Source organism: Saccostrea cucullata, unplaced genomic scaffold, assembly GCF_032062105.1.
Source record: "Saccostrea cucullata isolate Sc308-1 unplaced genomic scaffold, CSIRO_AGI_Scuc_v1 ctg989, whole genome shotgun sequence".
NCBI classification, from domain to species: Eukaryota; Metazoa; Mollusca; class Bivalvia; order Ostreida; family Ostreidae; genus Saccostrea; species Saccostrea cuccullata.
In genome coordinates, this window is record NW_026924744.1 from 3,316 (window position 1) to 28,493 (window position 25,178).

Genomic DNA, 25,178 nt, shown 5'->3' on the forward strand with positions numbered 1-25,178 from the left:
AAATATATTGAGATAACGACAATATTTAAGTTCAAACGCCCATTAAAAAATACAAAACTGGAGTAGAATAGACATGGACCTCAAAAAGGCGTATCAGGTGTCATGGAAGAGTGAGTATCCTCTGCCGACCAGTCACACGTACCGAGTGTTCCTTATCATGATCTGGAAATTACGTTGACAATTCAGTAGGTAAATAATGGTTTAAAGATTAGTATGTAAAGCATCAGTCTGCATTTGTCTAACTGTTGAAGTGTATTTGATGACAAGGTCATTGCATCAACCATAGTTCATATGCACTGAAATATGCAGCCTTTAATTTTCTGTATAGGTGTTTGCTCTACTTCAAATTTGTATTGTTTTCCTTGACTTTTTCAGACCGATTACTATTTTACTGTTTCATCAGGATATTCTGTTATTTCTCCGAATGAGAATCCGGTTTCTTAAATGAAAAGAAAAAAGATCATCAAATCGACAATAGAACCTTGGAAATTTTAGTTTCTAAGTAATTTATTCATATGCATTTGACTACGCAGCCTTGAATCAAGTTTTCTAAAAATGTACAGAAACAAGAAATAAGATATTTTAACTTTGGTTTGAAAATAAGACAACGCATTATAGGATTAAACGTTCTTTTTTCAGAATTTATCGATGTGTAAACTCTGCCTTTTTACTCACAAACTGAATAAAAGTGCGAAGCACTATTATGTAAAGTTTGTGAGTAAAAAGGCAGAGTTTACACATCGATAAATTCTGAAAAAAGAACGTTTAATTCTTATAATTCCAATTACGAATTTTTTTTTAATTATTAAAATTACTTCCCTTGGAGGCCGCCATACAATCCGTTATTTTGTACGGCGTAGGATTACTCTATGCCGCAAAGAAACGTATACAAGATGAATATCGATAAAATCCAACTGAAATTGTCAAAACAATCAATAAATAAACTTATAAAAACTCATTGAATGTTGATTAAGTCAACAAATATCCTAAATACGCGTATTCTCTAGAATAATTCGTCCTTGACCATGGCCATGTTGACATTAGAGATCGACAACGTCATAGTGGAAGTTGCAGCCCGACAACGTCCTCGATTTCCTCTGGTTCGTTCAAAGATTTAGGGAGAATATGGGATCTGTAGGATGTAAACATATGAATTTGATGCTGAAAAGGCAAGAGTCTGATCGAGGTACGTTTCTTTTCCCTATCACAACGATACCAACTGAGCTAATATGGAACGTCGGGAAAATTACAGCATGATCAGCGATTATTTATAAAATTCACACTCGTGATCCGACAGTGACATAAACATAATATTCCCGTCTGTCAGTGCTGTTTATCTCCTTTTCATTCATTCATTCATTTTTTATTTCAAGTTTCTTGTAATCATAATTTAGCTAAAACGGACTAGAAGTATCTGTTTTCATTGTTTTTACGACAGTCAAGAAAGTAGTTCTGATTGAAGAATTCATCGATGTGTAAACTTTTTCTTGAATTTGTTCTCGTCCAATAAAAACACAGGGAATCAATAAATAAAATTAAGATTAGAATTATATAGAAATACTCCTTTTTATAAATGAAATCATTTATATAAATTTTGTATTAGTAACGTTTTGTTTTCTAAATTCGTACGTCGGCATAGTATTTTCACAATTCTTTTTCTGAATGTACTAAAACACCTCTTTTTTCTTAATATTAAAAAAATGAAACACCCTTAATTGCATTCAAGTTATATCGATACTCTGACAAGAGGGATAACTCTTTCTGACATAAATGACCGTCATACATTTATAAATCTGCCAAGTTGAAGTGTCGTTTTTGTCCAGTTTTGCCCCACAAATTATTCTATTATTGCTTGTGTTTTACTTATGAAATACATGTCTTTTGGAAAATCGACAAGGTTCAAACAACATTTTATGAGTGAGCAGAGGGTTTATGAACCTTTAAGCAAGTGTCACATTTCTGATAAAGAAAGTCTCTCTCGAAAATGTTCATACAATAGGAAAGATTTTTAAATAAACAGCGACAAACGATTTGTAAATATAAATGAAGAATATTTATAGATCATCTATCATCAGGAGATTATTAATCAACAGTGACGGATAAGGCATAACAAAAATAAAGACACGACTCTTATCTTACTTAACACATATGAATAAATATAGACAATGGTCAGAAATAAAAATAAATTTGAATGTTGAGTCAAAAAATGTGTAGTTCAATTTCTTTCTTTCATATTAAACATAAAGAGATACTTTATATAATTTGAAAAAAATATTTATCACAATAATAAAAAAAAATGAAATTTGAAAAAAAAATTACTTATCTGTTTACTACCTTAAATGCTTTATTTGTATAAAGCAGACATGGCTTAAATCGCATTTTTAGAATACATAATCTAAACAAAAATACAATATTAAAGTATCTTAACTGGATGTATATTCAGATCTGTCTCCGGGGTAAGTAAGACCGCAGCAGATAATTTTTTCATTCGAAATTGCAAAGAAATTCTAGAATAAAATATAGGGCCACATAGAGTCGGTTATATACAAGAATCCTATATTGTGAAGATTTAAATAAAGAGTCACAAGATTGAATGTTAAAATCATGCAAAAAATGCACGAGTTTATAAGCCAAAGACACCTATCAGTAAATACCCGGGACTACTAGAACACTATCTTTGTTATCGTAAGACTAGTAGATGTTCATGGAATTTTCAATTTAACAATGATGCCTATTATCAGCCAATGTGGGCCAAAAATAAATCTATTCTACAAAAATCTAGTTCCCTGAGATCCTTTTACATTTTACAAATTATATTGTAAAAGACGATAAATATATTACTCTACAATTATATGAATATATTTTCGATTGCAGATAAAACCCTAGCAATGGCTACAACTGCAAGTTCTGCTCAGCACTATATTGAGTGTGAAAACTGTGAGGAAAATCCGTCAAAGTTTTTGTGCAGAACTTGTTCTGGTCATCTGTGTGAAATATGCAAGACAGACCACGAGATGAGAAAACTCACCAGACATCACGAGATAACAGAACTGACTTTAGATAAAGAATATACAGCAGAACGTCTACATTGTTTTGTCCACATCACAAAAAAGCTAGAATGTTATTGCTCTCCCTGCCAACAGCCAATATGTACTCAATGTCTAATTGAAACACATAATGGTCATAAAGTAGAGAATCTGGAAGAAATGCACATGAAGATTAGGCGAGATCTTCAAATGGAGAAGGAGGAAATAGAAACAGTACTAATGCCAAAATATCAGGAATTGTTGTGGAAGGAAGAAGCCAAGACTTCTGATTCATCACATAGAACAGACCAAGTTCAGAAGCAAATTAAAGATCACACAGAAAAGATAATAACAAGAGTTATATTGCTCCAAGAAGAAAGGGTACGCAATTTACGAAAAGAGGAAGAAAAAGTGCTGAAATCAATTCAGGATTCAAAAGATGTCATAGAAAAAGGAATTCAGCAGCTAACAATAATGCAGACGCAAATAACAAGCAATTTGGAAGAAAGACAAGGGATTAAAGTTTTTATACCTGTCGATCGCACGACATTAAATGAACCTAGAAAATTTCAAAGTAATATTGCGTACAAAATTGAGGACTTTCAAGCTGGTGATATAAAAAGAATTGTAGACGAAAGAAGAATTGGAGATTTTCACATTTTTCTTCCTCACTATTAGAAGAATTACGAGGCAAGAAAGCAGGACGAGAATCTTATGTTTACGGTGACAACCATCCGAAGGAAGATTTATCTATTGATGCTAAAGATGATTATTGTGATTCAATGATATAGAAATTATGACAACAGCTTCTATTAGACATTTCTTTATCTACCTTTTATAATCTGGGAGTTCTAATTCAAAATTTTATTTTAACTGATTCAATAAGATGTGAAAAAATTTTAAAAATAGAAAACGAAAATTGGCTAAATGTGGATAGATCAATTCTTCAAAAGATCATGCATTCAAAAATATTGTGGTCTTTATCAGTAATAGTTTTTGGCTTAACAATAACTTAATTCCAATCAGAGATAAATTGTTGACCAAAATCTATATAATTTTTATAACTGCCATCTTGGGTACAATTTTTTAAAAAAAAAATCTGTATAAAGCCAGATAAATGTCCATATTGTAGAACTAATGTTTTCAAATTTTTTTATTCAATATTTCAATTTCAACAAAATATTTATTTTTGAACCCAAAATATTTCAAACATAAAAGATGTTCATTCATTTTCTTCTGAAAATAAATAAGGACTAAGGAACTGCAAGGGAGTTTATGAAGCTATCGTAGGAAAAAGGCATATCTCAAGAAGAAAGTTTAATTATCTACGTCTTAAATGAGTCCAACAGAGGTTTCTGTCTCTTTCTTTGGAACTTCCTAATCTTTTGTATAATTTAAACGCGACCACAAACTTGTCCTTGTATCTCATATCTTAGTGATTCAAAGGCGTTTTGGCGCACGAGGTTTCTTTTAATTGTTTTTTATACAATAGGAAAAGTAATAGGAAGCATTATTTTGATTATTTTGACTATTTCCATCAACGTTACTTCTATTGGTAGAAGATGTTATAATTGAAATATGATTTGAAATAATTTAAGAAGAGTTCATAAGCGTATCTTACATTACCCTTCCTGAAAATGAGAGATAGGGAGAGAGAAAGAGTGAAACATGGAGATAACGAAAAGTATTCAAGATCGAGGGTCCAAAATCAATACAAAATAGGAGCAGAGTAAAAAAGGTTCTCCTAAACATCAGAAGTTGGATCAGGTTCCATTTCAAATGTTTCTAAAAGAATTTTAAAAAATTGAATAAAATCCAAAATTATCTTTCGATAGTAATCTTTTATTTTTTTTTCATGCCCATAAGATTATTTAAAGCAAATTCTAACTTTATTCAAGTCAATTATTAGGTTTCATAGTAAATCTACGCAAGCAATACGCATGGATCACTGTTGGTGTGATTGGTACCCTAGGAACGTAGAGTTCTCAATTACAGCTAGCTTATCTAAAGCCTTTTTTCCCTTTTTCCACGATATTTTTTTTTTACATTTTGTGATGCATAACTTCACAATTCATATATACTTCCTGTAATAATTCTTTTAGAGAGAGAGAGAGAAACTGAATTGCATTAACAGATTCTTCCATTGCTCCAACGATTTGTTAAAATTGACCTTGTTATTGTATACGATTTTTCCTGTCTGGTGCATTTATGAGATTGATAATACTTATGTTATCTCAACTATTTACACTTAGTAAATCAGTATCCTGCTTTCGTTCATTCGAAGATAAGTTCCTTAGACAAAAAAAATAATTAAAGGGGAAAGATACAAAAACTTTTTGCGACTTGTTTCTTTCCATTTATAATTAACTTTAATCTCTCTTTTTGCGGCTAGCTTTCTTCACAATATGATAAACTTTAAATTCCATACACTTCATTAACTATCTGATGAATTAATTTTTCTAACTGAATATATGAAAATAACAACTTCTCTTGGAATGTACGAGGATAAGTTAACCTATACGAGGGGTTATCAAAAAGTTCGTGGACTGAGGCTATAAAATTAGTACTATGTTGTCTGTGCTTTCAAAATTTATACGGAACTTAAAACAACACAAAATAGAGTAATGTAGAAAAATTTAGCCTGATACGTTCATTTTTTTCCAAATTATTATAAAATGAAAACCACATTATATGATCACCCGGCGCTGTCGTCGTTTATTTTCATGACGTCCGATAACGTCATTGTTTTTTCAATGTCGTCTTCTTCTACCTCATACCTCATACACTTTTTTGATTAGATTCCCTAGAGCTGAGTAAGGACTTAAACCCGCTTTGTTTTTATAACTTTACAATGTCATTAACAGTACTAGTGGCATTCAATGAATATGATATAACAGATGGATTAATACATTGGGAGAGATCCGCGCTTGATTGTGCCGGCATATTTTGCTTTTGGGAGTTCAATATCTACAACACATGATCAACGTCATTTTTGACGGGATTGATTTTTCACACCTTGACTGCAAATCGAAATTAACGGTGTATCCCTTTACCCTCTGAATCTATTTTGACATTAAAAGACAAGTACTCTGAATGCATATTATTTTTCTGTTGCCAATTTCAACATAATTTAGGTCTATACTATTTTTTCAGGGACAAAACTTTATATTATGTTAGAAACGGAAATCCTTCCCCCTTTTGACGTCATTTTCAAGGCCTCATTTGTTTAGACATTCCGTGTAAAATTTACGATAAAATTTCATAGAATTTCCAGAATGAAGTGAAAATTTCATATTTTATAAAACAATTGTGTCCCGACACATACACATGTACCTGAATTAACAGGATTTTTGGATGTCAAACAATCATATCAAATGAGTTTTTCTCAGTTACACATAGGTCGAAAAAACGTCGTTTTCGAGGTTGCGCCGCTTGGACATACCATTGCTTACAAAAACGTTACTAATTTATTTAAAAAATAAAATTATTGATTTGTGGTTTATTCTTTGGATAGAAAAGATGATGCTTACTAGATATTTCAAAATTCATTGATGTACCTTGATCGGTTTTAATTTTATGGCGCTAGTCCACGAACTTTTTGATAACCCCTCGTAATTGTTTATTTTTATCAAATGTTCTTATGACACATTACCTCAAATATATATTTCATATCTATTCATGTATTTTATAAGTTGAAAAAAAAAAATAAAACACAATCATATCTTTTGTAATTGCAAATGACAAACATTAGTTATTACTAAAATATTTGGCTGTACGAGCACTTCCCGACAACGGAGAAGCTTTCCGAGATTTATATCCGTCATACTTTAGGGGGATGTACGGCCACTTTTAGTGCAGTGAGAGCAAAATGTAAACATTTCTTCAAATGGTTAAAATACCTTATATTTTGATCAAATTTTAAGTCTTTTTGATAAAGATACAATAAACATGCATAACCGAATGCATGTTGTGCATATATGATCTATACTTTTGCTTTTGATATGCTCCTTAGAACTGCGCAGCTACAGAATTCAGCAGAGCCTTAAAAAATCCAAAACAATATGCAAACTGTGCATTAATGTTCTCTCTACAACCATTTGTTGAGAAAATGTCTAAATTTTGCACTTTTAAATAATAATTTCAAGTTCAAAACAAGGTACCATTGTCTTCAAAAAAAGTGTAAAGAACCATGAAAGTAGTTCATGGATAGCAGCACGTGGTCTATTTTTAGCACAGAATCTTGTTTTCCATACCTGTTCTTAATATGGACGGGCATAACAATCTTTAAATGTAGAAGAGAATTACAGTTGCCAAATATTTCAAATAATATGAACACTTTTAAAAGAGGAAAGGTGTTACAGTGTGGCTTGAAGTAATTTATTTAGTATTATTATCGAATAGTTTACGTATTGATATAAAAAAAATTAAACTCTTTGATTCCAGGTAAGGAAAAATGAGCACCATCAAAGTTAAAAGTAAAGAGTTTGTAAGTTTGTCACAGATAAATTATATTATCTATTAAAATTGAACTATTTACAATAAAACACAAAGAAATTAGACACATAAAATTGACTGATACGAATGACCTTTTTTTAGTACCTACTAGTACGAAGCGTTATCAAAAATTTCGCGAAATATCTCTATATCTACAAACCACAGTTCAGATTAGATAGCCAAACACAAGTTCTATAAATAGCATATGCTGAAGTTTTGATCCTTGTTTGTGATGTCACAATCTGAAATTGACGTCATTATTCAGGTACTTTTGACGAAAAATGGTTGAAATTCAAAAGCAAATTGAAGTTCACTCAGAGTAGATAATAGGGAAAGTTGATATGCTATAAGAAGAGATTGTCAACCTGGCGATGTGGATCAAATTGAAAACGAAGGAAAGTTTGGTGATTCTCCGAAATATCTCTCAAAAGAAGATATAAAGGAGATGAAGAGAAAGAGACGAGATACGCCGGTTACGTGCTGTGAAGAGTACCATGAAATTGAAGACTTCCACAGATCTATAAAAAAAAGAGGAAAACGGCCAATTATGCGCTGTGAATAGTATGATGAAATTAGAGACTTTCACAGATCATTCTTAAAGGAAAGTAAAGATTAAGATTAATATTGCTAAGAATTCGTTGCTTAAATCATCCTATTGCCTATTAAAAAGTCTCCAAAGTTCCTATCATTTTTTTATATTCACGTTTCCATTGTCTTTCTTCGTGATAAAATTACAAATAGTAAATGTACTTTATTTCTCTATCAATGAAATGGTTCATCGATATGCGCAGTTAAAAACATGACATGTAGGGCGAGACAAATAGCTAGACAGAAACGGGATTCGTAGCACGTGGATTGGCGGAATCACGAGCATGTAATATAAATAATAAGGAATGACTTTATTTTTCGATTTCATGACGATGATTAATCAATTGGCTTGCGTGATAATTTTATGCATTAACACCTTCGATTAATCACATTATGAAATTCCTTAATTCATTAAATTTTATCTCCAAAGAGGGTGGAATCTGTAAAGCAAAGAATCAACTCATCGACCTAAAATAATTCTAACGATGCATTTCAGGTCCTTCAGTAACACTGATTTAATTAAAAAATTACCATAAAATACGACTCATGGAGATTTCAAAGTTTAGTTCAAGCGCTAAAAATGGTTTAGCCTCCCATGTAGTGAATTGCAAACGATGAAAATATACCATTGCAGTGTCAAATAATAGTAACAACTCTTTACGACATATCTGCATCGATACATGCAATGTGATTTTTTTCAAAGGCACAAAATAGAGAAAAATATAAATCTTTATCAATACCTAAGTATTTTCTTTTCCAGAATGTTTACATCATTGACATTTGTCTTTTTATTATTAAAAATAGAACTCGTATTCTGAAGTTGATATCATAAATATAATTGAGGTTTTAATAAGTATCTGTGGTATATTTGGAAAACAAGTCCTGTAACAATCTTTAAGAACTTCAATGCAAACTGATCCCCCAAGCCCCTCCATGTTATCAGCAGACCAATTTTGAAGCATTTTATTTTAAAAATGTATACATTCGAAAACAAAACCCTTATTGTGTCTCACTAATTCGCTGTCGATTAAAAGGCAAATTTACTATTATATAAATATTGCATGTAGTTGAGTGTATAACATTGAAAATGTTCACCCATAGAAAACCACTGTCAACTGAGGCGCGGCCCATGTAGGTGGACAATGGTTTTCGAGGAGTGAAAATGCAATATTTATTTTATTATACTGAATGTTTTATAATTTAATTTTGATTATATTCTCGCCTCTCATTGGTTGATTTCCAAAAAGGAACGCAAACAATTTTGTATAATCTGGTTTGGTATGGGGACACCCCCCCCCCCCCTCTTGAAGACCAGCTTAATAATCTTATCTGCGCTATTCCCTCATTTCCAGTCCTCTGCATCCATGGAAAATTCAAGATTTAATAACTGTATCTTTAACTTCAAACACTAACTCGATCTTACCTCATGTAAACACACATTATGGCTGCTAGATCTATGTTTCAATGATTATTTCCCCTTGCTTCACATCACTTCCGTTACTACGGTTGTAATATTGCGCGGTAAAATGGAACTCGTATAAAGCCACACAATTTTAAATCCAAAACTGTTTACTTATTCTAAAATTAAATTATAAGGAATGCCTCTAATTCTTGGCGGATTATAAAAAAGCGTAAACTAACCCATATACTCGATAATTTGAACAAGAATTAGAGCCATTCTTTAAATACAAATACTTATAACAGAGAACCGTGCGCAAATAAAATCTGCGCAGTCGCTATTTTTTGGAATATCACTTGTCGTCAAACACTGTGGACTGTTGCTACGCTGGCTTCATTATTCAACGGGTAATAGTGTTTATAAATCGTTTGCGACCAATCAAATTAAACTTATTTACATGAAAGTATAATATTGCCTTTTACTTGACGGTGTTTTAGCAAGAAACAATAGTTTTTCCCTTCATATCTCGATACGATATATCCAGCGATACATACCGAGCAAGGCTACCCCGACATATGTTTCAATTGTAATTATTAGCAAATCACTGGGTCCAGTTGTTAAACTTTAATTAAAATTAATGTCAGATTTGATAGGAATGAAATATGAAGATATGGTTTACAATATCAGATAAACAATATGAAGACTTAAGTTTTTCAGACACTAACATTATAGATCTATGTTAGAAAATAAAAATTACAATTACCATTTTCATCGCTTAAATTCAAATTTCATTGCCAAAGCTAGATTAAAAAGTATATTTACATATAAGTGACAGGACCATGTTAGTTAAATGAATGATTCTTAATGTTTAGCTTTAAAACATTGTATTTTTCTCCTGTCTTACGCAGGAATGATATTTTAATCGAATTTAACTTTAATATTCTTAAATGTGCCATGCATATTTTTTTTCTTTCAACGAGGACACTTGTCAGAATGTTACACATTTAAAGACATTGAAATCTTGATTTATACTATCACAGACCGTGATTAGAAACCAATAATTCACGTTGTATGTAGTTGTTTTTCTCCCAAATTGCCAGTTGACGATTAAATAAATAATCCTTCCTACATGTAACAAAAATGTAGATGGCCTGGGTAAAAATGCTCTTTTTTTTCTTAAGAGCAATATCGGTAAAAATTAAGATATCAGGAATGACTGATTTTTGTTAAACGTTGAGTAGGCAGTATTTCATTCAAACATTTTGATAAACGTATACAATATTAAGGTACTTGAACATATAGATAGGTAAAACAAAAATGATTAAATATTGCTAAATTTTAGATCCGCCATTTATTGATAAATAAGAGTTGGTTAGTTCCCAGAATGGGGAACTTAAGTTGTATCCACAAAAAAAAATCCATCTTGTTAAGTTTTTAAAGAATTATAATGTCTGAAATAAATACATATTTTATTATGAATAGATCTAAAAATGACTAAAAAAATACCTCCATTTTCTACTTTCGTTTTAAAATTTACTCATAACAATCAGGAAAGAACGTTAGCAACAGGGTGGACACCATTTTGTAAACAGGTAAATCAGAATGTATGCATGCCCTTGTCTCATTTTTATTTTACTCTGAAATCAATTACAGGTTATAATTGATGATACGGTTTGGGATGATAAATTATACTGTTTACGGACAATTTAATGCTGAAAGGAGTTCTAAGAGACAAACGCCATATTTTTTCCGATATCGGAGCTGGGATATTATTACCTTCATATTCCTTACATTTGATTGCTTATTTGTCCTTCTGTACTTTTAGTTATTAATCTGCTCTTTATAAACATTTTTACTTTATTGAATATGTTAATGTGTTTATTTTTCCTAAAATGCGTTGGCTTGTCAATGAGCGTGCAATCGATACGGTGTTTTGATACTCGATAATTTTGACGTGGCCGAATAAATACCTAAGACTTTTAATCTCTCCCATCAAATATGACAGATGAAATGAAGTAGACTTTTTTTACAGGTAAAATCTGTAATCAAAATATCTTAAGTTAAATGAAAAGAAAAGGGTAATAAAAAGTAAGTTTAAAATTAATGAAGGTGATATACATAAATTACTTTTCATCCCTTGTCCACAAGCCAGACTCTCCGTCAGCTTTCTGCATAAAAATCTATAGTCGAGTACAACAAGACTGTCTGGAAAGCGCGACTGTATGTCGTAAACATATTTTTAAAATGATATACAAAGATTTTATATAATGCACAATATCAGTTTGACTGATCATATCTGCAGAATGCAAAGTAGGATTTATATGCATTTTCAATGCACAAGAAACGCCGAAATGTATATTTCGACTCTTTTTTTTAAAGACAATTAATTTGTTAAAATATCGTAAATAATACAACATTCTTGCAATTTTAAAGAAATATGAAATGTTTTACACTCGAAATATTCATTTGCCTTTATTTTTCTTGTCAAAACAGCTCTAACATTAATCATGTCTATAAAAACAGCAATGTGTAATGAAAGGTGATGAATTCATAATACAAATAAACGAATCTTAGATAATTTATAACATTTTAATGAAATGTTTGTCCACCATTCCTATTGTCACTCCATCGAACCACCCATGCCAATATTTTAACAGACTTTAACCTAAGTGTCATTTAAATATGTTTAAACCCATTCTAGGTTCTTTTTAATAAATATTGGAATTTTTTTTATTTCTAACGCAACAAACATCAGGTGTAAGTGACGTCGCGTTGGTCAAAATTTACAGAGGCACGATTAATATTTTTTGCAAATTGCAGAATTCTAATTCGTAAAAAAGTCGGTATGTGTAAAGATTACCAATACTTTATTTATTTAATTCCCCTAAATACATAAAAGTGTATTTTACCTTACGTGTGTCCTGAAAAAGGTATTCAGCATATCCATTGGCCAATCGAGTTGATAGTCAATACAAAAACACTGAGTAAACACATGTTCAACCAACATATTTTTGTGGTAAATCCAACAAACGATAAATTCACAATGATGGAGGCACTTTTAATTGTTGTAATGCGTTTTACAGATGCGGTCTCTCTCTCTCTCTCTCTCTTACTTTATAAAATCTCCAATCTTTCAGTATGATTCATGTGGCTAAAAGATATATATAGAGAATGGGGTATTCGTAAGCATTATAACGAATATTTCTTTCTGGCTTCTAAGCAAAAAAATGTTTGTGTCGTTTAATAAATTTTACTATCTCAATGCCTTTCACTATAAAAAAAAAGCTGTAAGTGGCATATAAAATGAAATCATCTTTAAAAGTTAAATTGAATCAAATTCCTGTTAAAGAAGAAATCTCAATAAGCCATGATCCATGGTTATTTGTCGAATTTGAAACTTTAAAAAAAAAACTAAAAAGTAAATAAAAGTAAATATATTATTCTCTTATGTCTGTAGTACATGCGCCAGCGTCTAACAATTTCAAATAATTGCAAAAAAAACAAAAAACAAAAAAAAAAACACGTGAAGCTGTGTTTAGAAGGTGGGGTCGTTTGATTTTCATGAATGTCAAAAGACATTTGTGACATGTATCCAATTCACAGCTTTCGTAAACATCGAGCGTAGGTTTGTTCAAAGTCGTGATTAAAATATAATGTATATATTTAAAAAAAATGGTTCTCTATAGACTTCGATGAATATCACTAATGTTAAACTTTGACGATTTTCTGGGACATATTTAAATTCTCATGCACGTAATCGTAAGTTTTCTGTTCATTGCAAACAGCACACGAATTAATATATACCAGTAGATGTATATAAATACACATTTAATGATTTCTTGCGAAAAAGAAACAAAAAAGCAAAAAATACCAAAGACGTAATAATTTCTTCACATTTAATCACTCTAAACAAATGCACGCGTATACTGACCACTTCAATATATTCAAAGCAACTTTAAACTCTTGTCATCTTTTGGATGCATGCATTGTAGCAACGCACTTTGAAAAAAAAATACGCACTTTGAAATATTTTTTTCAAAGTACGTTGAAATTGGGACAAAATAAACGCACTTTGAAAATTTCTTTTCAAAGTCCGTTAAATTTGAGACACACTCAACGCACTTTGAAAAAAAAAACATTCAAAGTGCCTTAAGAGTGAACATCAACGATTTTTATCATGGGGAAATTTCACGCACTTTGAAAAACAAAAATTATAGACCGATATTTCAGTAATTGGGAGAATTTTATCTATAGTAATATCTTTCGAAAAACTTTTTTTTAATTTACATGTATTAATTTAACCTCATTGAGAACAAAAAGAAAACGAGTCGAAGGTCTTTCGGCCTAACTCGTTCTTATACACTGCCATGGGTAGCCAATTGAAGGTGGATAAATTTTAGTTTACATAAAATGCCTGCAAACTGGAAAAAAACAACAACAGTAAAACATTTAAGAGAGAAAGAAATTTCAAAATATAGAAAAATCAAAATCGCTCACTTTCACACCCTGAAGTGACCTTATCCCTGGAAAGTTATCCAACAGTTTCTATTATTTATCATACTTTAGATTTGTAAGAATATCGACCTGGTACACGTTTGTTTTCAAAGTGCGTTAATATGGACGATTTTAAAGCACTTTGAAAAGAATTTTATTTTTTTTCAAAGTGCGTTGATTTGGTCCCAAATTAAACGCACATTGATTTTTTTTTATCAAAGTGCGTAATCTTCAAAGTGCGTTGTAACAATGCATATAATTTAGAAACTAGATCGGGAAACAAACCTTGAATGTATTGATGCATCGAAGAAAATGATTCCTGACTTTGAATTTCCTTTACCAACCTTGTGATATTTATTATAAGAAAGAATCCTTCTGAAGTATTATTATTATGTTTCTATTATTCAACAACTTATACACATGTATATTAAATGTATTTGTACACGTCATGCATTAATCAATAATCGATAAGTAAATCGAAATATGTATTGCAGAATTTAGAGCGAAATTAAGAAATAGATATACATGTACATGTCAGGCAGGAAGTATCAGGGGGAGGACTGACGCCTTCTTTTCAGCGATAAATCTTGAGTTCTTCACAGCCCCCTAAAAAAACTTTTATACGCCTTTACGCTGTTACAAAACACATTAAAGTTGATGTTAAATTTTTAAAATACAAAATGAGCAATTTTTAGACTATTAATTCTACATGATCTTTTTTTTTCTTCAAATTTGGAAAAGGGTTTTTTCTAAATTTCTTTATCAAAATCATGTTTCTTGTTACTTTCAGCCCCCCTCCCTCCCCCATTACAAAAAAGGGAGTGTATTTCTGTATGAAATTGTCGTTAATTACTAATTTAACTTTCATATAAAAGAAAATTGATATAGTGGTTAAATTATCTTGACATTTTATTCAACAATGACAAATTAAAAATGAAAAACATGTGATTATAGGGGATTTTCAAAACTCCGACAAAAAATATACCAATATCCTTTATATAATACCTAATTTAAATGGTTCCGCCTATTTGTATGTAATAGAGGAACCGCACTGTGTTCGAAAAAATGTTCTGGAATTTATATGTTCAGTAGTTGTTGAAAATAGGCTTGTATTTGTTGATATTCAAAGCTATTAATAATGATTGTATAAAATGTTAATTAAAAATTCGTTGTTATATACAATAAAATTAATAATAATAATAATACCGTATCTTCATGTATATTCTGTAAAATAAGAGCAAAAAAAAGGGACCATGCTACTATACTAAAGTGGAAATATCCTTTCTTCTTATTCTTTTTTTTTTAATTTAATGTTTTGTGCCTAAACAATTATCCAAAAGTAGACAATTGCAAAATATTCTCAAATATTTGCTTTAATTTCTAATATTTGAATACTAGTACATGGCTTTCATACAGTATAAAATCTTAAAGAAATGTTTGCACGTGTATTAGATTCATTTCTAAGAAGTATTAATTATTATGTGTCTTTGTAGATCAAATGTCAAAATGGCAACAGCTAGGTCATTTGGTCAACATTTCCTTGAATGCGAAAACTGTGAGGAAAATCCCGCGCAATTCCTTTGTAAAACATGCCCTGGTCATCTTTGCGAGAAATGCAAAACAGAACATGAAGCGAGAAAAATTACAAAAACCCACGACATTATGCACATGCATATAAATAGGGAGGATAGAATGGGTCTTATTTACTGTGCAAAACATACTGTAAACAAGTTAGAGTGGTACTGCTCTCCCTGCAAGGAGCCGGTGTGTTCAAAATGTCTTATAGAATCCCATAATGGACATAAATTGGAAGAGCTTGAGAAAATGTACAAAGAGATCAGAATGAAATTCAAAAAAGAGAAAAAAGAAATAGAAAATACACTTTTACCAAAGTTTAGAGGATTGTTAAACAATGAAAAAACCAAGAAATTGGAAATATCAAAGAGAACAGAGGAAGTGCAAAAACAAATAAAAGATCACACAAAATCAATTATTCAGAAGGTCATAGTAATGGAAAATGAAACATTACAGTGTCTTTTACTAGAGAAAGAGAGGGTCATTGGAGCAGTCGAGAAAACAGAACTAGAAATTGAACATAGAATTAGTACATTAGAGACAATTAATGAAGGCATCACAGCCAATTTAGATGCAGACCCTGGAATTTCATTTTTTAGGAATACAGACTCATTCCTATCAAAAGGTATGCAAGTATTACCTTCCAGTGTTAATTACAAGCTAAACAACTTTCAACCTGTTGATACAAGTGAACTAACAACTGAGGGTCTATTTGGGAAATCACCAATTTTTTCAAGAGAATTGAGTTATGTTAATATGCAATGGGAAGGATGTGATAAAAAGAAAAAGAAAAAGAAGAATTAAGTGAAGTCAAAAGCAGATATCGCTTTACCTTTGGATGTAAATCAGAACTAGTTTTTAGCTCACCTGAGCCGAAGGCTCAAGTGAGCTTTTCTGATCACATTTTGTCCGTCGTCCGTCCGTCTGTCCGTCTGTCTGTCCGTCTGTAAACTTTTCACATTTTCGACTTCTTCTCAAAAACCACTGGGCCAATTTTCACCAAACTTGGTACAAAGCATCCTTGGGTAAAGGGAATTTTAAATTGTTAAAATGAAGGGACATATCTCCTCGCAAGGGGAGATAATCAAGAAAAGACAAAAATAGGGTGGGGTCATTAAAAAATCTTCTTCTCAAGAACCACTGGGCCAGTAAAGCTGAAACTTATGTGGAAGCATCCTGGGGTAGTGTACATTCTAAATTGTTCAAATCACGACCCCCAGGGGAAGGGCTGGGCCAGAATGGGGAATCAAAGTTTTATACAGAAATATATAGGAAAAATCTTTAAAAGTCTTCTTCTCAAGAACCACTAGGCCAGAAAAGCTGAAACTTTTATGGAAGCATTCTGGTATAGTGTAGATTCTAAATTGTTCAAATCATGACCCCCGGGGGAAGGGCTGGGCCACAATGGGGAATCAAAGTTTTACATAGAAATATATAGGAAAAATCTTTGAAAATCTTCTTCTCAAGAACCACTGGGCCAGAAAAGCTGAAACTTATGTGGAAGCATCCTGGTATAGTGTAGATTCTAAATTGTTCAAATAATGACCCCCAGGGGATGGGTGGGGCCAGAATGGGGAATCAAAGTTTTATATAGAAATATATAGGAAAAATCTTTGAAAGTATTCTTCTCAAGAACTACTGGGCCAGAAAAGCTGAAACTTATGTGGAAGCATCCTGGTATAATGTAGATTCTAAATTGTTCAAATAATGACACCCAGGGGAAGGGCCGGGCCACAATGGGGAATCAAAGTTTTATATAGAAATATATAGGAAAAATCTTTGAAAATCTTCTTCTCAAGAACCACTGGGCCAGAAAAGCTGAAACTTATGTGGAAGCATCCTGGTATAATGTAGATTCTAAATTGTTCAAATAATGACACCCAGGGGAAGGGCCGGGCCACAATGGGGAATCAAAATTTTATATAGAAATATATAGGAAAAATCTTTGAAAATTTTCTTCTCAAGAACCACTGGGCCAGAAAAAGTGAAGCTTATGTGGAAGCATTCTGGGGTAGTGTAAATTCTAAATTGTAGGAATTATGACCCCCCTGGGGAAGGGCGGGGCCATTATAGGGAATCAAAGTTTTACATAGAAATATATAGGAAAAATCTTTGAAAATCTTCTTCTCAGGAACCACTGGGCCAATAAAGCTGAAACATATGTACCCATGGAAGGATCATGGGGTAGTGTAGATTTCAAAATATCTAAATTATGATCAGTGAGGTAGGGTGGGGATGCATTATGTATAACAAGGGTGAAATCTGGTAAAGAACAGAATGGTCAAAGCTTCTCAGGTGAGCGATGTGGCCCATGGGCCTCTTGTTTTTCAAGTTTTTAAGAGAATCATTGTTTCAAAATAGATTTTTTTATTACGATACGCTGAAGAGTCATTTAATATTTGACAAAATCTTTAGTCGAAAATATTCATCGTCGCTATTCTTTACTTTCTATGTTTCAAATTAATATTATTCTCAAATTCAAAATACATGCATAAATATTTCAGTGTTCTTACTTTCTTGGTGTATCTTTCTCTCTTTCTCTCTCTCTCTCTCTCTCTCTCTCTCTCTCTCTCTCTCTCTCTTTCTCTCTCTCTCTTTACCCAGAAAATGTTCTTAAGATACTTGTTTACTCACGATGTTTTAAAACAACGGATCACTGTACTTAAAATGTTGTAAATTTAACAAGTTGTGAAAATGAATGGTTTTGTATTTTAATATTACATGTAAAACTTACATAAACAATAAATGTGTTTTCTTTTTTTATTCCACGATTAATATTTTAACTAATGAAGGATATGGAGATAACGAACAGTATTTAATTTCAAAGTATAAAAAATACAAAATAGGAGCAGAGCAAACACGGACTTCCGCCGACCGGTCTCATCCGCCGTACACTCCTTGTCCTTATTGGGATATAACGGAAAATTCGTCGTCAATTCAGTGTATAATCTGGAACTAACAATTAGTATGAAAAACATCAGTAAGCATTTGACTCAAGGATAAATTGTATTTGCTGACAAGGTCACCGTATCAACTGTTACGTAAAGATAACTTTATCAGAGACTGTTTATATTTTTGTTTCATCAAATTGTTTTTCAATAATTCACCTCGTTATTGAAATTGTTCTTATTTAGAGCATGCTCTTACATATCGAATCAACTTAGAAATATAAACTCCGTACGCAGGTGCATGATTAAGATATGTTGCTGCATACTTATTGTTAGTTCATTATTTATACACTGAATTGACGACAATTTTTCCCGTTATTTTCCGATCATAACAAGGAGCACACAACAGGTGTGACCGTTTTGCAGGTGTTTCTTACTTCTCCACCTGATACCAACTCAAATGGTTTGGGGTCCGTGTTTTCTCTGCTCATAATTTGTATTATCTAAAGGACTATTGATCTTAAATATTGTTCGTTATCCCAATATGTCTCATGATGTCATTTTAAATCTTAGTACATTAAAACTCGTGCATTATGAATACGCATATGCCGATTTCACGAATAAATCAAACTTATTAGGGATCTCCGGCAAAATTGTATTTTTTTTAAATATACTGTTAAAGCAAATCTAATGTAATAGATTTACGGATATAGGGAACTGATTTGAGTCCTTTACAGGAAAACAAAATTAAATTCACATCTTTTATACATGTGTATTTTGAAAAATTAATACATTAAAACGACTTTATTTTTGGTAAGTGTTTGTATTTAAAATTCGATTCCTAATAAAACTATATTTACCCAAGGAATGTTTCGTAACTACATGTGTTATTTTCCTTACATATTATGTGAAAAAAACTTGAAGGAAACCGTAATTTGCGAATTTACTTAATTTGTTATACAGATATAACGAATAACAGATATAGGAAATTTAAAAATCCACAGGTCCCCAGGACTTTGCTATAATCCAGTTTTACTGTATTTCTGTTCTCAAATATATTCATCTTTACCAAATTATATATATGCAATAAATCAGTAGATCATTTTCAGTTAAAGATTTTTTTAAAAAAACGTACATTTTAAGAGATGAACAACAATGAAGTTGAGGAAAACCAATTAGAGTCCTGTTTCTGATAGTTTTTTTTAATGTGAGAAGCTAACAGGCAGTGTTAGGTTGGCAAAAACGAAGTAGTGGGCGATCCCTTGACAGTTTCTCTGGTTTGCTTTGCTTGTTTTTTTTCCTTTAAAAGGAATTGAACGTTTCACAAAGTAAACCTTCAAATATAAAATTTGCACAATTTAAAGTAAATATATTCCATAACAAACATATATTATAACTAGAGCAAAGCTCGTTGCAAAGCAACGAGTAGGTCTTCCATCCTGTTTGACCGGAAGTACAATTAAAAAATAAGCCATTTTTGCTACTTCCGGTTTGGCCGGAAGTGATGACGACGGACAGAAAATTGAATTTTATGCTCTTAGGCACAGCTGTTACCCAAAAACTTGTCAAGAACGGCAAAAATACGCATTTTCTGACTACTTCCGGTTTGACCGGAAGTGACGTCACCAGACATATTTTGACGACGCCACTTGATTCAGTTTGACATTTTGAACAACTTTGCTATTTTAACATATTACAAATACTTAAAACTTTTTGAAATATTAAGGAAAAAGTTGCGGCTCTTCTCGGCCCTTATTATAGTTATTAGCCAGCCCTTTTTTGAGATATCATTTGAAAGATAATGTGATTCTACACTCCTTTTGTTTGATATGTTTTAGCAAAATATTTCTAGTAAAAAGTTATCGATAAAAAGTGTCAATTTTTTTGAAATTCTTGATAGGACTATTTTCGGACCATAGCGTGCATCGGCGCTTCGTACTTCCTATGACAGTGAGATATTCAATTCACTTCTCCAAGGGTTGCTCTATCATCACTGAAAATTTTGTACTTCTATCTTCAACGGTTTTTGAGAACATTGCCGGACAAAATCTCTAAAATCTCCGATCTGGAAGTGACGTCATCAAAATTTTAAAAAAATAGATATAGATTTTTTGATGTCCTATCGGACCTGAAAGTTTCATGAAAATCCACTGAGCCGTTTCCAAGAACTCGCGTGCACAAATTCGGTAAAAATAATAATAAGAAGAAAAATAGTGGAAAAGAAACCTAAGAAAAACAATAATGTCTTCCGCTGAAAACGGAAGACCTTAATACGTTTATTCCTTAAATAACTCAATCTGCATGACTTTTTATCTAAAACATAATTTTAGATCATTGCTCCATGTTTGGATCTTAGACAAGCAAAATATATGATTATGAAATCGGAACAAAAATGTGCAAAATTTTTTACTTGTGCTACAAAAAATAGAAAGGACCTCAACGATCATGACTTGCGAAAAAAGTCGGAAGTTATGCTATTGTCTGAAAAAGACAGAACTGACCCACTTATTTTTTTCCTTTCTATTATTCTCAACTTCAATGAAATCTTATCATCATGCAAATGCATATACTTAAAACAGAGTGATAACATTAATAGAGAAAGCAATCTAATAGAGTAAGCAATCTATTTTTGTGCGGGACATGGGATATCTTAAGAATATGGTGTTCAGATAGGGCGTTTAAACACAAAACATCACCAGTGATTTCAGAAACAACGGGCTTTATGCGCTTGCAAACACTAAGTGTCGAGTGAACGCAACTTCTTACAACATTAAATCACACCTACAGGCATAATGCAATAATTTAAAAATATTATAAAGCAACAGCACTGTAGAATAATACATGCTTTTATGCAAGTAATTTATTGAAGTTATGTTTTAACACTTTATATTGTTAGAAAAAATGAAGGAAATTCATTTAATGTCAAATATAGCGTATTTTTAAAAGTTCAGATTAACTTCAGTTAGAAAAGATCTTTTTATTGTTACTGTTGCTTTATATCAAGATATGACTTTCCTATAAATTACCCAATTTATTTCACTAGCATTTCCAACATATTCTAGATTTAAATTAAAAAACTTATATTCTGAATCCGCAATTTCCGCAAAATATGATCCATTTAAGGTAATTCCACCCTCCAATGATGTGATAGGCTTTCGCAAAAACTGTAATTAGTTTAAATTCATACCTAATAGAAAATTTCTTTTGGAAGAGTGCCTTACAATAGGTATAATGATAAATATTGTTATGTAAAAAAAAAAAATTGAAATGCATATTTTCTTCACCGGATCAATTATTCAGTCTTCAAAAAATTAGTCAAGGGCAAGAACTTCTTGTCAATATTTATGACAATAACTCCCTTTTCTTCATCAGGCATTTGCTTTATTGTACTTCTAATGAAAAATAGTTTCCCTGATATTTACAATCCAAAATTATCTTATAAGTAGAGAGTATTTAGGAACATTCAGAATCAGAATTATGCATTTCAACAAGCTTTTACATGTTTTATATATTATGTACTACTGAAAATACAAAAACATGTGCGATTTTCTAATCTTGAAATACACTTCTGTTAATATATGTTTTGCTTCTTAAATAATATGGTGACCTATACATTTTTTGCAATAATTGAAAAATTTAAAATATATTAAATACAAATAAATGCAGTTCTTGTACTTTGAACCCTTAAAATTGTGAGGGTGGGAACAACTTAGAATGAGCTGTAGAGAGTGTATATTGTTAAATATAAACAGTTCTAGTAGCACATGAAACCTTTAACTTAATACAATTATATGATCTCAATTAAGCTGCACTTTTTTTATATAGGAAGCTTTAAGGCAATGAAAAAGGATATGGAGGCTAAAACGATCTCCAGAAAAGTGGAAGAAGGGGTGAAAATAACACATGTGGTTGCAGATGGACACCAATACCTTTTGTCATTTGAGACATGTCCACAAAACAGTACAAAGATTAGTGATAAAACAAAGAAAACTTCACTTCAAATCTGTATGGTTTACTAAGACAGATCACTGAGCATTTGTATTTAGCAAAATGTTTTGATTAAATGTTACCACAAAACCAAGGAAATACGGAGGGGGTACAGAAAGGGTTGGAAGGAAGAAACACTTTTGGAGATCACAGTGCATGGAATGAGTCTTTTTCCCATATATATATATATAAGCAATCTACAATTCTGCTTTGCTATATGGAAAACCACTCAAGGACAACAATCTCCTAGAGTCCATTCAACTCATTTGCTCCAAGCTAGCTGCCGAAGGGCACTTCCAAAACGTTCAAGATTATGAAGTACACATGCAAATTAAGCACAAATTTGTCCCTCGAAAAGCTCCTAATAATCATCACCTTAGTCATAGGAGTCGTAAGTTTTTATCGCCAAAAAATAAATCTGAAAAAAATTTCCCCACCCTCAAATAAAAAAACACATGGATCGAATCGTGATTTTTAGGACCCTCCTAATCAGATCTGTGTTTGGTCAGGAAAATTTCATGACTTATTCGGTATCCTGAGTGTTGTGCTATTTATTCAAATTATAACGACTACGGGCGGTGCATGCCCCCTTTCCACATTAACAGCTTGGTCTGGACTCCATGTCACCAACTCGGAAGGCAGTTGGGTGATGATGACAACATAACCTTTGATATGTTAAATATTAAGTACACATGTGATATTTGTAAGGTTGTTATAACAATAGTATTTCATGTTGACAGAAAAAATGGTTTTGGAATTATGCAATCTTAAATAGATTAATTTGCTCTTCTTGGTAAGTTTTGAAAATTTATTTTTGCTTTGAAGTTCCAAATACTGGGTTGATATGTCTGCATCCAATGTTTTAGCAGATGAAATTCCACCACCCTCATCTGAACAACAATAGAAGTGTTTTTCAACAGAAGAAAAATGTCGTCTTTGACGTGGGAACAACAGGGCGTGATATTGATGAAATTTATTTTTCTAAATTAATTTTGTTCCGTTGGTTTTTAACGAAAAACAATTGTCGGCAAACATCACACTTGTTTATTGTCGAAATAAAATCAGGTTTATAAGCATGTGCGTTAATGATTTATGGGTTCAGGCACTTACCATGCACATCTAAAAATTCCGTATTTCAGTTTCAGGTTTTTACTTTTAATAATTTCGTTTTTCTTTATTTCATAATTTCGTTTTCTACTTCCAATAATTTCGTTTTTCTTTTTCTTTATTCTATTTCTAATAATTTCCTTATTCTGTTTTCTTGGTTTGCACTATTGGGCTTCTATGAAAAATAATGAAATATCATATGAAATGAAAAAAAATAGGAAATTTAGGCTACTTATTACAAAATATCTCAAAATTTATATCATATTCATACAGTTTGAATGAACTGTTGAATGACAGTTTAAATAGTTACATTTTTAGTATTTTTAAATGAAAAGAGTACATTTTTATGTATTAAATGTTTTGGAACAGAGGAAGTTAATTTTTTTCATAACAAAATATCTCAATATTTAGATAATTTATTAAAAAATTATATACATTATGACCGGTTATTTCAAGCTTTAATTTCATTGGCTAATATCAGACAGGTCATTGAACTAATTCAATACTTGATATTTTCATTGGATTTTTTTTCTTATTTCTAGTAAACAAGTATCTTAAATTATCAACCTTTTGGATTTTTATAAGACGTTAAGATGAATGTACTCGGAATTGCTACTAAATTGAATTTAATTCTCTTCTAAATTAACTCTTAACAACCTTTACAGATAAACGTTATCCTAAAGCTGATAGCATTTCGATGATTTCAAAAATGGGAATCGTATACTTGATGAGAGCCACGCAAGAATATTTCATAAGAAGCACTGTCTTTGCATTTCAATGCGTTTTTAGCCATGAAATCTGCATATCCTATATTCAAATTAGTGGAACTTGTAGCTATAAATATTTGATAGATCAACGGACACACTTCGAGCGTAGTGCAAACAAAAATAAATAAAGGGGTGCATTTAGTTTTATTTAAAATTATAGGAAAATATTCATATCATTTTAAGGCGCAAATTATTCTTCATCAATTAAATGATTGCATCTTTGTATCGTCCGCTATCTTGAAAACAGCATTCGCATGAAAATGACAACTAAGAGGTACCTATAAAATAACAAAATAGCAATAAATCATTTCAATACACTTGAAATATGAAAATAACGAACAGTTATCAAGTCCACGAGTCCATTGAAACAAAACAAAAAGAAACCAGAGTAAATAGACTAGAAAAATACCTTGATATTTTGTCAGAATTGATTTAATGTATCAGATATATGCTAAAATTTCGCGTTAAGGACAGATGATAAAAACAAACAATGTATGCCTTGATTGGTATATTTTTGCCTAGTTTCATTGGTAATTATGCACATAATAAATTTCTAAAGTATAAAGAAAGTGCAAGCCTTCAGCCTTCTGTAATGTTCAAGATGCTATTCTTCTGAAACCATTCTTATTAATCTAAAGAAACATTTTTTCAATTAAAATATCATTTTGTGCAACTTCGAATAAAGAAATAAAAAGAACGCAGTGAAACTTTAAAAATTTTCTCATTTATATATAACCCAAGAATTTTAAAAAAAGATAAATATTACGGTCAGAATGTACTGGTCCCTGTTGATAAAACATGTATCCCCATAAATTATACCCCCCGCTTGAAAAGTGGCAGGGTATATAGTAAT

General features: G+C 31.4%; 2 protein-coding genes across 2 annotated transcripts; both read left to right on the forward strand.

Moving 5' to 3' along the window:
* The first annotated feature begins 2,888 nt into the window (after positions 1 to 2,888).
* On the forward strand, positions 2,889 to 3,704 carry LOC134267207 (E3 ubiquitin-protein ligase TRIM45-like). Its single transcript, XM_062749429.1, has one exon. The coding sequence runs from the start codon at positions 2,889 to 2,891 to the stop codon at positions 3,702 to 3,704; it is 816 nt and encodes a 271-aa protein (XP_062605413.1).
* A 7,353-nt stretch (positions 3,705 to 11,057) lies between these two features.
* On the forward strand, positions 11,058 to 16,380 carry LOC134267208 (E3 ubiquitin-protein ligase TRIM9-like). Its single transcript, XM_062749430.1, has 2 exons — positions 11,058 to 11,099; positions 15,495 to 16,380. Exon 2 carries the CDS (start codon positions 15,508 to 15,510, stop codon positions 16,378 to 16,380), a length of 873 nt encoding a protein of 290 aa, XP_062605414.1. The 5' UTR covers positions 11,058 to 11,099; positions 15,495 to 15,507.
* The last annotated feature ends 8,798 nt before the right edge of the window (positions 16,381 to 25,178 follow it).